This window comes from Oncorhynchus keta, chromosome 14 (assembly GCF_023373465.1).
Source record: "Oncorhynchus keta strain PuntledgeMale-10-30-2019 chromosome 14, Oket_V2, whole genome shotgun sequence".
NCBI classification, from domain to species: Eukaryota; Metazoa; Chordata; class Actinopteri; order Salmoniformes; family Salmonidae; genus Oncorhynchus; species Oncorhynchus keta.
In genome coordinates this window covers 74,345,552-74,359,452 of record NC_068434.1, presented here as the reverse complement: position 1 = coordinate 74,359,452, position 13,901 = coordinate 74,345,552, and the positions used below count along the sequence as shown (strand labels likewise).

Here is a 13,901-nt window from a genome sequence, read left to right as displayed (position 1 = left end):
CGGGAGACGGGGGTTGGTCTATGCGGGAGGCGGGTTGGTCTATGCGGGAGACGGCGGGTTGTCTCTTGGTCTATGCGGGAGACGGCGGGTTGTTCTATGCGGGAGACGGCGGGTTGTTCTATGCGGGAGACGGCGGGTTGTTCTATGCGGGAGACGATGCGGGAGACGGGTTGTTCTATGTTGTTCTATGCGGGAGACGGCGGGTTGGTCTATGCGGGAGACGGCGGGTTGGTCTATGCGGGAGACGGCGGGTTGGTCTATGCGGGAGACGGCGGGTTGGTCTATGCGGGAGACGGCGGGTTGGTCTATGCGGGAGACGGCGGGTTGGTCTATGCGGGAGACGGCGGGTTGGTCTATGCGGGAGACGGCGGGTTGGTCTATGCGGGAGACGGCGGGTTGGTCTATGCGGGAGACGGCGGGTTGGTCTATTGGTCTATGGGAGACGGCGGGTTGGTCTATGCGGGAGACGGCGGGTTGGTCTATGCGGGACGGCGGGTTGGTCTATGCGGGAGACGGCGGGTTGGTCTATGCGGGGTTGGTCAGACGGCGGGTTGGTCTATGGTCGGGAGACGGCGGGTTGGTCTATGCGGGAGACGGCGGGTTGGTCTATGCGGGAGACGGCGGGTTGGTCTATGCGGGAGACGGCGGGTTGGTCTATTTGTGGGGAGGTATTTGATGGTTCAGTGGGGGAAAGACTACCCATAGGAAGAGGGGTAGAGTGTGTTTGGGGAACAGATGCAGTATCTGTAAGAGGGATAGATGGCAGCTCTATTTTGGGGGTAGAGGGACAATCTGAAAGAAAACAGGGAGAGGAAAAGTATTTTCGGGTATCAGAAGATTTATTTGAAAGAGGAGAGAAAAATAATGGGTCTTTCTTGGTATCAGAAGAGCTATCTGAAAGAAGAGAGGGAGAGAGTGAGTCTTTGTGGGGGTTAGAGGAGGTATCTGAAAGAAGAGAGGGAGAGAGTGAGTCTTTGTGGGGGTTAGAGGAGGTATCTGAAAGAGGAGAGGTGGAGAGTGAGTCTTTGTGGGGGTTAGAGGAGGTATCTGAAAGAAGAGAGGGAGAGAGTGAGTCTTTGTGGGGGTTAGAGGAGGTATCTGAAAGAAGAGAGGGAGAGAGTGAGTCTTTGTGGGCGTTAGAGGAGGTATCTGAAAGAAGAGGTGTAGAGGGCAGCTCTGTTTCAGAGGTTATGACCACAACAGTGCTGGCTGGTTGGCCCTCATCCTCCATCTCCATTGGCTCTGCACCTGCCTGCTCAGAACTGAGACCAAATGGTTCCAGTACCTGCAGAGACATCATAAGTATCACACAGACATACAACCACACCACTGCAGTTTCAATCACACAACACCATGCTTACACCAATACCCAACACACAGCAGACACAGTCCAACACCAATGCAGTTCCATCAGAGTAACCTCAGTATAGCCTAAGCGTGGAGCAGACCAGACAGAACATCCACCACACCGTCAGTGAACAGCACCCTTCTCCAGCTACCGCACAAGAAAACATGAGGTTAGTTCTAACTATTAATTGAAAACATACAATTGTTAGGAAAGCTTTTACAGACAGAAACTCACAAACACATTCATACATACAGTTGAATTCGGAAGTTTACATTACACTTAGGTTGGAGTCATTAAAAGTTGTTTTTCAACCTCTCCACAAATTTCTTGTTAACAAATTATAGCTTTGGCAAGTCGGTTAGCACATCTACTTTGTGCAGGACAGGTAATTTTTCCAACAATTGTTTACAGACAGATTATTTCACTATCACAATTCCAGTGGGTCAGAAGTGTACATACACTAAGTTAACTGTGCCTTTAAACAGCTTGGAAAATTCCAAGCTTCTGATAGGCTAATTGACACCATTCGAGTCAATTGGAGGTGTACCTGTGGATGTATTTCAAGGCTACCTTCAAACACAGTGCCTCTTTGCTTGACATCATGGATAAATCAAATTAAATTAGCAATGACCAAGTCTGGTTCATCCTTGGGAGCAATTTCCAAACGCCTGAAGGTACCACCTACATCTGTACAAACAATAGTACGCAAGTATAAACACCATGGGACCACACAGTTGTCACACCACTCAGGAAGGAGACGCGTTCTGTCTCCTAGAGATGAACGTACTTTGGTGCGAAAACTGCAAATCAATCCCAGAACAGCAAAGGACCTTGTGAAGATGCTGGAGGAAACAGGTACAAAAATATCTATATCCACAGTAAAGTATATCGACATAACCTGAAAGGCCGCTCAGCAAGGAAGAAGCCACTGCTCCAAACCCGCCATAAAAAAGCCAGACTACGGTTTGCAACTGCACATGGGGACAAAGATCGTAATTTTTGGAGAAATGTCCTCTGGTCTGATGAAACAGAAATAGAACTGTTTGGCCATAATGACCATCATTATGTTTGGAGTAAAAGGGGGAGGCTTGCAAACCAAAGAAAACCATCCCAACCGTGAAGCACGGTGGTGGCAGCATCATGTTGTGGGGCTTCATGGTTGGGATGGTTTTTGTGTGACCAAAATTATGGTGACCAAATACTTATTTTCCACCATAATTTGCAAATAAATTAATTAAATCCTACATTGTGATTTTCTGGATTTTTTTCTCATTTTGTCTGTCATAGTTGAAGTGTACCTATGATGAAAATTACAGGCCTCTCATCTTTTTAAGTGTGAGAACTTGCACAATTGGTGGCTAACTAAATACTTTTTTGCCCCACTGTATACTTCCGACTTCAACTGTAGAACATTCATCCAGTGTCATCACCTGCCAACTCAGTGCATGAATGAGGTTGGATAAATTGATACTTCCCTCAGTGCACTTCACCAGGGCTCCGCTACCTTATTCTGTCACCTTCCCCAACAGAGCATCTGACCAGGACCCCTACAATCTCATTTTATCTACAGGAAACCTCCACTCATCCCATCCAACACACAAAGGAAACCCAGACAGACATGGACAGTGTATCTATTATATTCACAGACCTTGTTGAGTCCCTCCATCACCATGTGAGGCATGTGCTCGTTTAGCATGGCAGGGGAGATGATGACCTCGTTGAAAGACTTGTTATCCCCCCAGAGAGCTGAGTAGGTGGGCTCCTCCTGTCCACAGCTACACACAGAGAGAGGGGCATGCTAAATTATATACGCAGCAAAATGATGTATGCATGCACATTTATACCAAAAGTAATGTCTGCGTAAAGCCAGTCTTTTCCCTCGTACAGTTTCTATCCAATTAGCATAAAACATGTCACACTAGATGTGTACTAAACTGACTGGTAGTATACACTGTCCTCACCCAACTGGACGAAAGGAATGAATGTGAGGATGCTGTTCATCAACTACAATACCGCTAAGCTCACCGCCTTGGGACTGAACTCCTCCCTATGCAACTGGGTGCTGGACTTCCTGACGGGCTGCCCCCAGGTGGTGAAGTTAGGCAACATCACCTCCTTCACACTGATCCTTAACACGGGAGCCCCACAAGGGTGCATCCTCAGTCCCCTACTGTACTCCCTGTATACCCGCGACCGGGTGGCCTCACAGTCCCAACTCCATCATCAAGTTACTGATGTGACAAGACTGTCTACAGAGAGGAGGCAGGCATTCTTACGGCGTGGTGCCAGGTAAACAACAAATCCCTCAACGTCAGCAAAACAAAGGAGCTGGTTGTGGACTTCAGGAGGAACCAGGCTGAGCACATTCCCATCCTCATCAACAGGGTCGCCCTGGAGACGGTCAAAAAAAAGTTAATCGGAATAAACATCTAAGAAGCTGAAATGGTCAAACCACACAGACACCGTGGTGAATATGCTTCAGCGCATAAAGCGGCGGGAAGGATAATTGGTATAGATCAAGAATCAGCCACCAACCTGCACACAAAAACCCATCCTCCTAAAACTTGAAAGCATTTTACAGGACACTACTCATCCCCATCACTCAAAACAGATAGATATGGGACTCTTTCATTCCAACAGCCATTAGGCTGTATAATAGAGAGTCTGTTGGTCCCTCCAGTATACAGCATATTGCACTTTCACTTTAAATGTGTAGCTATGGTACTTTGAATTAATTATTTTGTGTAGTTTCATGTTTTATGTAAAGTATTTTTAAGCACATGACCAAACAAATTTCCCCCGAGTGGGATAATAAAGTTGATCGTAATCTCTGAAGGAGGCACGACTGCAACTCTTCAACCTCAAGAGGCTGAAGAAATTTGGCCTATCCCCGAGGGCCCTCAGTGTTCTTCAGGAGCACCATCGAGAGCATACGGTTGGGCTGCATCACAGCCTGGTACGGCAACTCCGCCGCCGCTGACCGCAAGGCTCTACAGAGGGTGGTACGCTCAGCCGAACGCACCATCGGGTGCACACTGCCTGCTCTCCAGGACACCTACAACACAAGGTGTCGCAGGAAGGCCAAGAAGATCATCATGGACCTCAGCCACCCGAGACACAGCCTGTTCTCCCTGATTTCAACAACCAATATAGGTACATCATGGCAAAAACTGACAGACTGGCCAATAGCTTCTAACCCCAGATCATCAGGCTGCTGAATAGCCACCAATAGGCTGCTACCTGCTCCCCCTGCCCCTCTCCTGCCCCCGGACTTGATTTGACCTCCACCGCAACAGACATTTATCCTCCCCCCTGCCCCCCCTCAACTCACAACAGACATTTATCCCCCCCCCCTGCCCCCCCTCAACTCACAACAGACATTTATCCTCCCCCCCCCCAACTCACAATGGACATTTATCATTGTTACTCACTCTATACAGAAGTATCCTTGTTTATACACTTCACTACTTTTAACTGCAGCAGCTGTATATCATTTAAAACTAGCTGTAAATGTGTGTATACACTACAGTTCAAAAGTTTGGGGTCATTTAGAAATGAAGGCTATTCTATGTGAGAAATTGCCAAGAAACTGAATGATCTCGTACCATGCTGTGTACTACCTTCACAAAACAGCGCAAACTGGCTCCAACCAGAATAGAAAGAGTGGGAGGCCCCAGTGCACAACTGAGCAAGAGGACAAGTACATTAGAATGTCTAGTTTGAGAAACAGACGCCTCACAGAACAAGAACAAGAATAGACTGACGAGTTTCATAAGAAAGTAATTTGTTTCTGGCCATTTTGAACCTGTAATCGAACCCACAAATGCTGATACTCAACTAGTCTAAAGGCCAGTTTTATTGCTTCTTAAATCAGAACAACAATTTTCAGCTGTGCTAACATAATTGCAAAAGTTTTTTTAAATAATCAATTAGCCTTTTGGAACACATGTGTGATAGTTGCTGATAATGGGCCTCTGTACACCTATATATATACATACTTAAAAAAAAAAGATCTTCCGTTTCCAGCAACAATAGTAATTTACAACATTAACAATGTCTACACTGTACATCTGATCAATTTGATGATATTTCAAATGGACCAAAAAAATGCTTTCCTTTCAAAAACAAGGACATTTCTAAATGACCCCAAACTTTTGAACGGTAGTGTATATACAGTATATGTTGTCCTGTGATCTTTTTCTATTCTATTTTTTAAAACTTTGTATTACTACTATATTAGTATTACTACTAATATTATTTGTACTATTGTTTCACTCACTTCACTTTGACCTGCATTGTTGGTCAGAGGATTCAACAGTACCCTGAAATGAAATCTGTGACCCTGTGAATGTGACAAATAAACTTTCTTGTGCCATCATTGTAATGCCAGGGCTCTTACCATGTCTCTGAGGGGTGGTTGTGGACCACGTGGATGACCTTGCCTGGGGGGTAGAGGGGGGTGGAGGCTGACAGGGCGATGCTGAGATCACTGGGATGCAGCCAGAGACGGGTGCTGGGGGGCACGGGGGCTGTCTGGGGCTGGGGGCCGTCGTCCACAGGCAGCTCGGACTTAGGAATGCACTTAGTTCCCCCTGCAATGATCCTCCACTGGCAGGGAGATATCAGCAGTTACAACCTATACTGATAGCAGTTAGAGCACAGTGTTGATGCTTCCTTTCTGTAGAATATACAGGGTTTGATCACACACACAGTTTGCTATCTAATTAGAAATACATGCGCTACCTTTGGCTTGTCGCTCTTCTGTAAGACTTCCAGCAGGTGGCGCCGAAACCCCTCCAACTGAGAGAGACCAATCCTATGAGACAAACAGGAGAGAAATGAGTACAGCTGTACATCATGACATACGATACTTGAAATAGGTGGGGTTTCTACATAGATGACATACCTTGGGACAAGGTCCTTTCCCAAAACGACAGAAGTGACAAACTCTTTGGAGTACTCCATGGCATCCTCACTGTAGAAACAAAACGATGAGGAGAGTCAAATCAAATGTTATTGGTCACATACACATATTTAGTAGATGTTACAGCGGGTGTAGCGAAATGCTTGTCAGAGACACAAAAAGAGCAAGAGGATGTGGAAAAAGGAAGAGCGGGTCAGAAAAACTAAGTGTTTGTCTAGTAAGAGTGTGATGTGTACTCTCTTTCCCTCCGTCACCACTGAAACTGTTGCTGCTGAATTTCCAGCCAGATGTTTTCCACACACAAAAATCACGAGTGATCTCATTCTAGCTAAATAATTCAACATCTCTCCACAGCAAACGTCGATGTGTAGAGGCATCAAGGCCCGCGATGAGTTGCCCTTCGATAAAAAGCATTTAAGATAGACAGTGGTGTCATAAACGGGATTGGGATCTAATCAATATCAATAGAAGAGATCAGAGACAAACAGGCTAGATCACGAGTCACGACTGACAAATATGAAGAAAAAAGATTTCAGCACAGAAAACACTGGTGTATACAGAGATGATGCTTCTGAGTTCCCTGCTTTATGCTATAATCTAGAAACTGGAGGACTTGACAAAAGGCTCATCACCTCATCTGATCAGCACAGATAATCTAGAACCAGTTCTAACCACAAATGACCTTCTCAGAACAGCACTGGACTGGCAGAGCACTGGAACAGGGAATATGTTCACACAACCTCTTTCACTAAGAGTTACATTACAAATCCAGTTTGAGGGGGCTGGCCGCTTTATAGAGGTTATTCAGCTTTGCCACAAGGCAAAAAAAAAACCAAGCCCCATAACAGCCTAATATCTACTGAAAGACACGAGCCCCATAATAGAGCCTAATATCTACTGAAAGACACGAGCCCCATAATAGAGCCTAATATCTACTGAAAGACACAAGCCCCATAATAGAGCCTAATATCTACTGAAAGAAACGAGCCCCATAATAGAGCCTAATATCTACTGAAAGAAACGAGCCCCATAATAGAGCCTAATATCTACTGAAAGAAACGAGCCCCATAATAGAGCCTAATATCTACTGAAAGAAACAAGCCCCATAATAGAGCCTAATATTTACTGAAAGAAACGAGCCCCATAATAGAGCCTAATATCTACTGAAAGATGGACATGTTACACAGTGATCTTATGACGGTTGAAGGTGAGACGTTTCAGTGTGCGTGTTGAGTATTATTGGTAATTTCTTTCTCAATACAATTCCAGGCTATACAACAATGAGATATTAATGTCTGATGCAAAGTGCTCTTGATCGAGTAGATCTTGGTGCTTTCTGTCCTGTTGCAATAGCTACAAGTGGCTACAAGCAATGGGCCGAGCAACTACATCTACCATATGGTTTGATGACATGATGAAGGCCAGATTTACCTCAGAAGGCCACCTGGTGGAGAGTAGGAGTAGCACTGCAGTGTGGGGTACTGGGGGCGGAGCAGGAAGGACAGGATGGCTGCAGTACCGGCACCAAGGGAGTGTCCCACTATCACCAGCCCGTAGTGCATGGTTCCCTTACCCTGACAAAAACATTCGGATTAGACTTGTATACACACACACACACACACACACACACCCTTCAACAAAATCTTCTATTTCTTCTAATGCTCTGTTCCCATGAAAGTGTTCGTTATGCAAACCTATTACATTTCAACCAATATGCACAAATCCATTCAACCACACTCCACACTGAGACATATGCACATATTCATCACTCATGTACCAAATCTCTTCCAAAGGCTTGTGACAAGATCATTTCCTGCTCCAGTTTCTTCTTAATGTACTCTGCTGAGTAAACCATCCCCTGAGAGAGGAAGAGAAGGAGGTAGGGAATAGGGGAGAGAGAGAGAGAGAGAGAGAGAGAGCAGACTAATATTCCATTCATTTTTTCTTCGCTTCAGCATCTTTATTAAATCATTTTAATATCCACTCATTTTACATCTATAAATCATTCCACTTTTGAGAAGTGAAATGGTCCCTGTGCTTTGGGAGCACATTGGACCAATATCTCTTGGGGATGGCTTGTAACAAAGGGTGAAGAGACACCCAAGGGAACCTCTGATTTGACTAGGTCTGGCTGGGTGAATGCATTCTTACCTTGTGGCCCAGCCAGTTTCCATGCTGCTCCTCCACTGGCAGACGCTCAGAGTCCCCTGTGAGATCAGTCAGGGCATCCTAACACACACACACACACACACACACACACACACACACACACTTAAAGAGATTCTCTGGTACTTTTGTAAACTTTTTAGCGACTAGTTCTGAAAGTACCACTCACGAGCCAAAAGTGGCCCCTGAAAACTGCGTACTACTTCACATGTCCAGATATGTACGCCATATCATTGCTCTCAGTCTCCCGGCAACCTATTTTGGATTACACTGGACAGGCCTATGCTAGCTGTCAGTCAGCGGCAGGTAGCCTAACGGTTAGAGCGTTGGGACAGTAACCGAAAGGTTGCTTGTTCGCATCCCCGAGTTGGAAACGTGGAAAAATCTGCCGTTCTGCCCTTGATCAAGGCAGATGTCGATTAAGGCAGCCACACAGAACCTCTCTGATTTAGTTATTGGGTTAAATATGGAAGACACATTTCGGGTGAATGAATTCAGTCGTGCCACTGACTAGGTATCCCTTTTCCCTTTCAAATGTGAGGGAACTGAACTCATTGGTCAGAACTCGAATTGCTAGGGGCCTGGGCCACATTGGGGGAAATGTAGAGAAAATGGCACGGCACAGCTTGAAGGAAACAGTCGCTTTCAAACTAGGGATTTCGTGGCTAATTGAGGTGAGACAGTAATTCTGCATGTATGAACTACACATTGACACATCTAGACCAAATCTGGAGGTTTAAAAAATACTTTCTTAGTTGCCAGAGAATGTCTTTATTGGAGGAGGTGATAACAAGAGAGAGAAAGTAAAGAAAAAAATATTTTAAAGAAAAAAATATTTTGATGTGAGAAAAATAACCATGACATTTTAAATAGATGGGTTGACGCATATTTGAGGGGAGTTCTGAATACTGCGAGCAAGTGCAACACATTCTTTCTGCTCCAGTTAAATAATATTCTCCTTTCCTTGGTTAGTGTTGGACAAGTAACCGGAAGGTTGCGAGTTCAAACCCCCGAGCTGACAAGGTACAAATCTGTCGTTCTGCCACTGAACAGGCAGTTAACCCACTGTTCCTAGGCCGTCATTGAAAATAAGAATTTGTTCTTAACTGACTTGCCTGGTTAAATAAAGGTAAAATAAAGAAAAAAAAGAAAAGTTACCTCATAAATCGTGCTGCGGAGTATAGTGATTTTACAGTACTTGAGCAAAATTGAGCCCAGAGAATGTTCAGCCAACAAGAGAGAAGGTGTGTGAGTTCAGTTGAAGATGGAGACTTCATGGGAATTTGATGTCATAGAACTGCGAGGAATTTAACTTCACTGAAAGTCGTTGTACTGCATAACATTGTATTGTGCTCCATGATTGACTGATTTGGACTTGTGACTATCTGGTCATTCACTTGTGAGTCATCGTCTGCATCCCAAATAGCACCTTTTGGCCTATATAGTGGACTGTGTAGGTTGTTGCAGTCTTTTTGGGAGGTGCCATCACCCTCTCTCTCTTTTTAAACACTACATGCACAACTTTCGACCAGAAGCTCTTGTCAAAAGTGTAGGGAATAGGTTGCCATTTGGGACACAACCATGACAGTTTGATGACTCTCTGGTCAGTCACTTGTGAGTCATTGGTTTGTCACTGTGTCTTACTTTGGGGGACAGGGTTCCTCGAATGCTGATGACAACTTTCTTTTTCCCATGATCCACAGCCACAAAGAAAGGTGTCTCATAAACCTATGAGGGGAGAGAGAGAATAGTGAGAGGCAGCAGCTAAATCTATTTATTTTGGTAACACACATCAATCAAAGGCATGCAGAAGAAACAGCCAAGGACTATAATGTTGACTTCCATCATGGAGTGTCCTGGCCTAACTCCCTCTGTGATGCGAGTCTGCAGAGTCCAGACCCTCTGCTAGCTAGCCTGCATGGTGTGGTTTAATGGATGGAAAATCAGACTTGGCCCAGTTAATAGAGAAGTCTGCTTTACAAATCAGTCAGTGTGTTTTGAGTGCTCGTTTTCTCGCTACGGCAACGTCCCTCTGCGAACAGAAAATAATTAACAGGTGGAATATTTTGGATGTGATTTGGATAGTATTTATCCAGCCAGACGATTGGCAGTGTGATTTACTTCCCTTGGTACAGAGCAATGCAAGGTGTTATATTACATGCAAGGTGTTATATTACATATATTATTGAGGGAACGAAGTGCAATATATCAGCAAGAAGTCATTTCGAGAAACAATTCCAAGGAGAGTGATACAGCAAATTGTTGACTGACAGACAATATGACAAATCATACACCTGTCCATCTGTACTTTGCAAATTGCTTCTACTAACACTGCATGTTGTATCTTCTGTATTCTACTCATGCCTGGTAATTGTCCAGACTGACCCCTGACCTCTAAGTTTGTCACCCTTCCATTTGGTACTCACAGCGTCGTGCCAGGATGTGTAGACAACGTGGACCTGCTTCAGCTCTCTGTCCAGGAAGTGGCGGCGGATAGCCAGGACGTTACAGCCACAACAGTTATCCTCCTCCACTGTCACTGTCTGGGACAGCCTAGAGCCAGACCCTGATGTACAGCTGAGAGAGGAGGAGAAGAGAAGGAGAGAGAGAGAGGACAGACAAAGAGACGAGAGAGAGAAGAAAATGGAGAGAGGAAGAGAGAGAAAGGGGAGAGATGACTACAATAGGTCCATAAATTGAGTGTGTGAGTCTAAAACCCAAACGTGTGTGATTCAGTGTATTTAGGTCTTTGTATCACTAGTCAAGTGGTTAGTGCGTGGGTCAGTGTTTTGTCTGAACAGTGGAGTGGAACACGCTGTGTGTCAGTGCTCCATTGTTTACCCACTGTGTCAGAGAGTGGGGTCTGACCAGAGTGTTATTGTCCCAGTGGATTACCACGTTGTCAATACTGATGAATGTGAAATGTGAAACCGGTGTAAGTGCATGGGATGGGAGGGAGGCAGGCAGACTTACTGGCAGGAGCTGGCCAGGCGGCACAGCCCACACGCAGGCTTCCTCATCAGGTACATGGGCCAGCCATACGCTGCCAGGGCAAACAGCATGTAGTAACACACCTCCTTGTACATGCCCATCTCCGTCTGAGGGACACACACACAATGTTAAAAATATATCCAACACAGAGACAGAGGCTACACCGCTGCCTTAGAGGTTCAATATAAATCCACAAACACACACTCACCGAGTTCTTAAGGTCCAGGTATTTGGTGTTGCGAGTTACAGGCATTCCAGATAAGAAGGCTAAAATGTCATTATTGGCCTGAAGGAGAAAAACAACTATTTCACACACTAATAAGACTGTCAAACACAAACAGGCCCTCCAACTCTTACCATTTTACCTGTAGCCTATCCCCCTCATCCCTCTCTCTCTCTCTCTCCACACTGGTCCCCATCCCCAGTTACCTGGTCCAGGATGGCACCTCTGTTAGACCTCTGTCTCTGGCGAAGCAGCACCAGGCCAGCTATGATGTCACTAGGCACAATGTCCAGATCTCTGAAGAACTCTGCAAACAGGCTGGCCACCTCGGAATACGCATCCTAACAGGAGAGGAGAGATAGAGTTTGAACCATGAATAACCACAAGAATGGATCCCAACCATAACCATTGATTCTCACTGAATAGATTGTATCATATGGGACGTTGGGTGACAGATAGAGGAACAATAATTATATTTCCCTCACAGACTGTGTGTCCTGGGCTCGGGTGCAGCACATGAAGAACTTCAGTCTCCTGCTCCAGCTGCTGGCTTGGCCCTCCTCTAGCCGGTGTCTGGGGAAGGGAGGTACAGCAGGATGGTTACCTTAGTGTGCTGTGCTGGGTGTGGACAGAGTAGGGTAGTAGTGTGTAGGGCAGATGGTAGTAGTGTGTAGGGAAGAGGGTACCAACCTGAGGGTGCAGGTGGTATACTCTGTAGAGATGGTAGTGTGTAGGGCAGAGGGTACCAACCTGAGGGTTTAGAGATGGTAGTGTGTAGGGCAGATCGTACCAACCTAAGGGTGTACAGACGGTAGTATGCAGGGAAGAGGGTACCAACCTAAGGATGTACAGACTGTAGTATGCAGGGATGAGGGTACCAACCTGAGGGTGTAGGTGGTGAGGTTGCGTTGGCGTCGCCGGGTGGCTTTCAGTTTGACAAATGTGCGTCCCGTGGGGTCAAAGGTACACATGAGGGTGAAGCACACGCTGAAGATCACCAGCCAATTGCACACCACAATCCCTGGGGGGAGACGGGATAGTTTTGATATATTGTGATCTTTATAACGAACCACGCAATGGTGTAAGAAAAGCTAAACATGCCCATGGGCATTTCTACTCCATTACTTTGTTTTACAAGTCCGTCCTTGTTCTCTTTGAAGATTACTCTAGTCTACAACATATTTACTCTAGTGATTGCTGCTCCCTCGTACTCCTTATCTAACTCACCCAAAGCAAGGTTCTTGGCAGTGACATCAGAGCACGGTTGGTAGTATTGGAAAAGCCAGGCGATCCCCACCACTGCATATACCAACTCCACCAACAAGATGGCTGAAAGAGAGAAAGCAGGGAGGGAAGAGAAACAACATTACCCAATATTGTGAAATTAGACAGGATACTTCAGAAAGTATTCAGACCCCTCAACTTTTTCCACATTTTGTTAAGTTACAGGCTAATTCTAAAATGGATTTAAAAAATAAATCAATCCTCAGCAATCTACACACAATACCCACCCCATAAAACAAGTTTAGAAATGGTAGCAACATTTTTGCAAAAAAACGAAATACCTTATTTACTGTTTGCTTCTTGTTTTTCAGAGTAAATAACTCACGAACACTAGAGAAGCTTTAACCAAGTTGAATCATTCCCAAAGGTTCTGTACAGCTGTAATCAGACAGCAATACATCTCACATCACAGTTTATATACATCCTACTTAAGACACTCCCTCTCTCCATCCTTAGTTTATGCCCAAGAGAAAGAAGGTAACCAGATACTAACCCTGATTACTCCCTTAAGGGGAACTGACCTCACCCCTCACCTCCTGATCTCAACCCCTCCTTCACCTAATTCACAGATATCCATCTGTCTTCCCTATATCAACACATCTCTCTCCTCTCCTCCATCAAACACATTCCAAAGCTTTCTGGGTTGCTACAGATTCTTTCTACTCAATGCTTCGTCTCTATCATTTATTTAATATCCCAATGTTCAAAGTTTAGCCGATTCCAACATTACATAAGTATTCAGAACATTTTCTATGAGACTCAAAATTGAGCACAGCTGCATCCTGTTTCCATTTATCATCCTTGAGATGTTTCTACAACTTGATTGGAGTCCACCTGTGGTAAAATCAATTGATTGGACATGATTTGGAAAAGGCACACACCTGTCTATATACGGTCCCATAGTGCATGTCATAGCAAAAACCAAGACATGAGGTTGAAGAACATGAGCTCCGAGACAGGATTGT

At 45.1% G+C, this 13,901-nt stretch overlaps 1 protein-coding gene across 5 annotated transcripts in view; it reads right to left on the bottom strand.

The window, feature by feature from the left end:
• The window catches only part of LOC118393986 (diacylglycerol lipase-alpha-like), a 40,452-nt gene that overhangs the window by 7,154 nt on the left and 19,397 nt on the right, over positions 1-13,901 (bottom strand). Inside the window, exons 1-18 of one of the 5 annotated variants that reach the window (XM_052462553.1) lie at positions 13,430-13,705; positions 13,218-13,314; positions 12,880-12,981; positions 12,535-12,673; positions 12,343-12,402; positions 12,138-12,225; positions 11,859-11,993; positions 11,638-11,715; positions 11,412-11,536; positions 10,865-11,015; positions 10,083-10,166; positions 8,424-8,501; positions 8,050-8,130; positions 7,704-7,846; positions 6,255-6,323; positions 6,092-6,164; positions 5,748-5,956; positions 2,997-3,123 (exon numbers count right to left, since the gene is read on the bottom strand). In XM_052462553.1, coding sequence (XP_052318513.1) covers positions 2,997-3,123; positions 5,748-5,956; positions 6,092-6,164; positions 6,255-6,323; positions 7,704-7,846; positions 8,050-8,130; positions 8,424-8,501; positions 10,083-10,166; positions 10,865-11,015; positions 11,412-11,536; positions 11,638-11,715; positions 11,859-11,993; positions 12,138-12,225; positions 12,343-12,402; positions 12,535-12,623 — 1,590 coding nt within the window. In that variant the 5' untranslated portion in view covers positions 12,624-12,673; positions 12,880-12,981; positions 13,218-13,314; positions 13,430-13,705. Of the gene's footprint in view, positions 1-551; positions 1,286-2,996; positions 3,124-5,747; positions 5,957-6,091; positions 6,165-6,254; positions 6,324-7,703; positions 7,847-8,049; positions 8,131-8,423; positions 8,502-10,082; positions 10,167-10,864; positions 11,016-11,411; positions 11,537-11,637; positions 11,716-11,858; positions 11,994-12,137; positions 12,226-12,342; positions 12,403-12,534; positions 12,674-12,879; positions 12,982-13,217; positions 13,706-13,901 lie in introns of those variants that run through there. The other 4 variants (XM_035787255.2, XM_052462554.1, XM_035787252.2 and 1 more) reach the window with 4 other exon arrangements.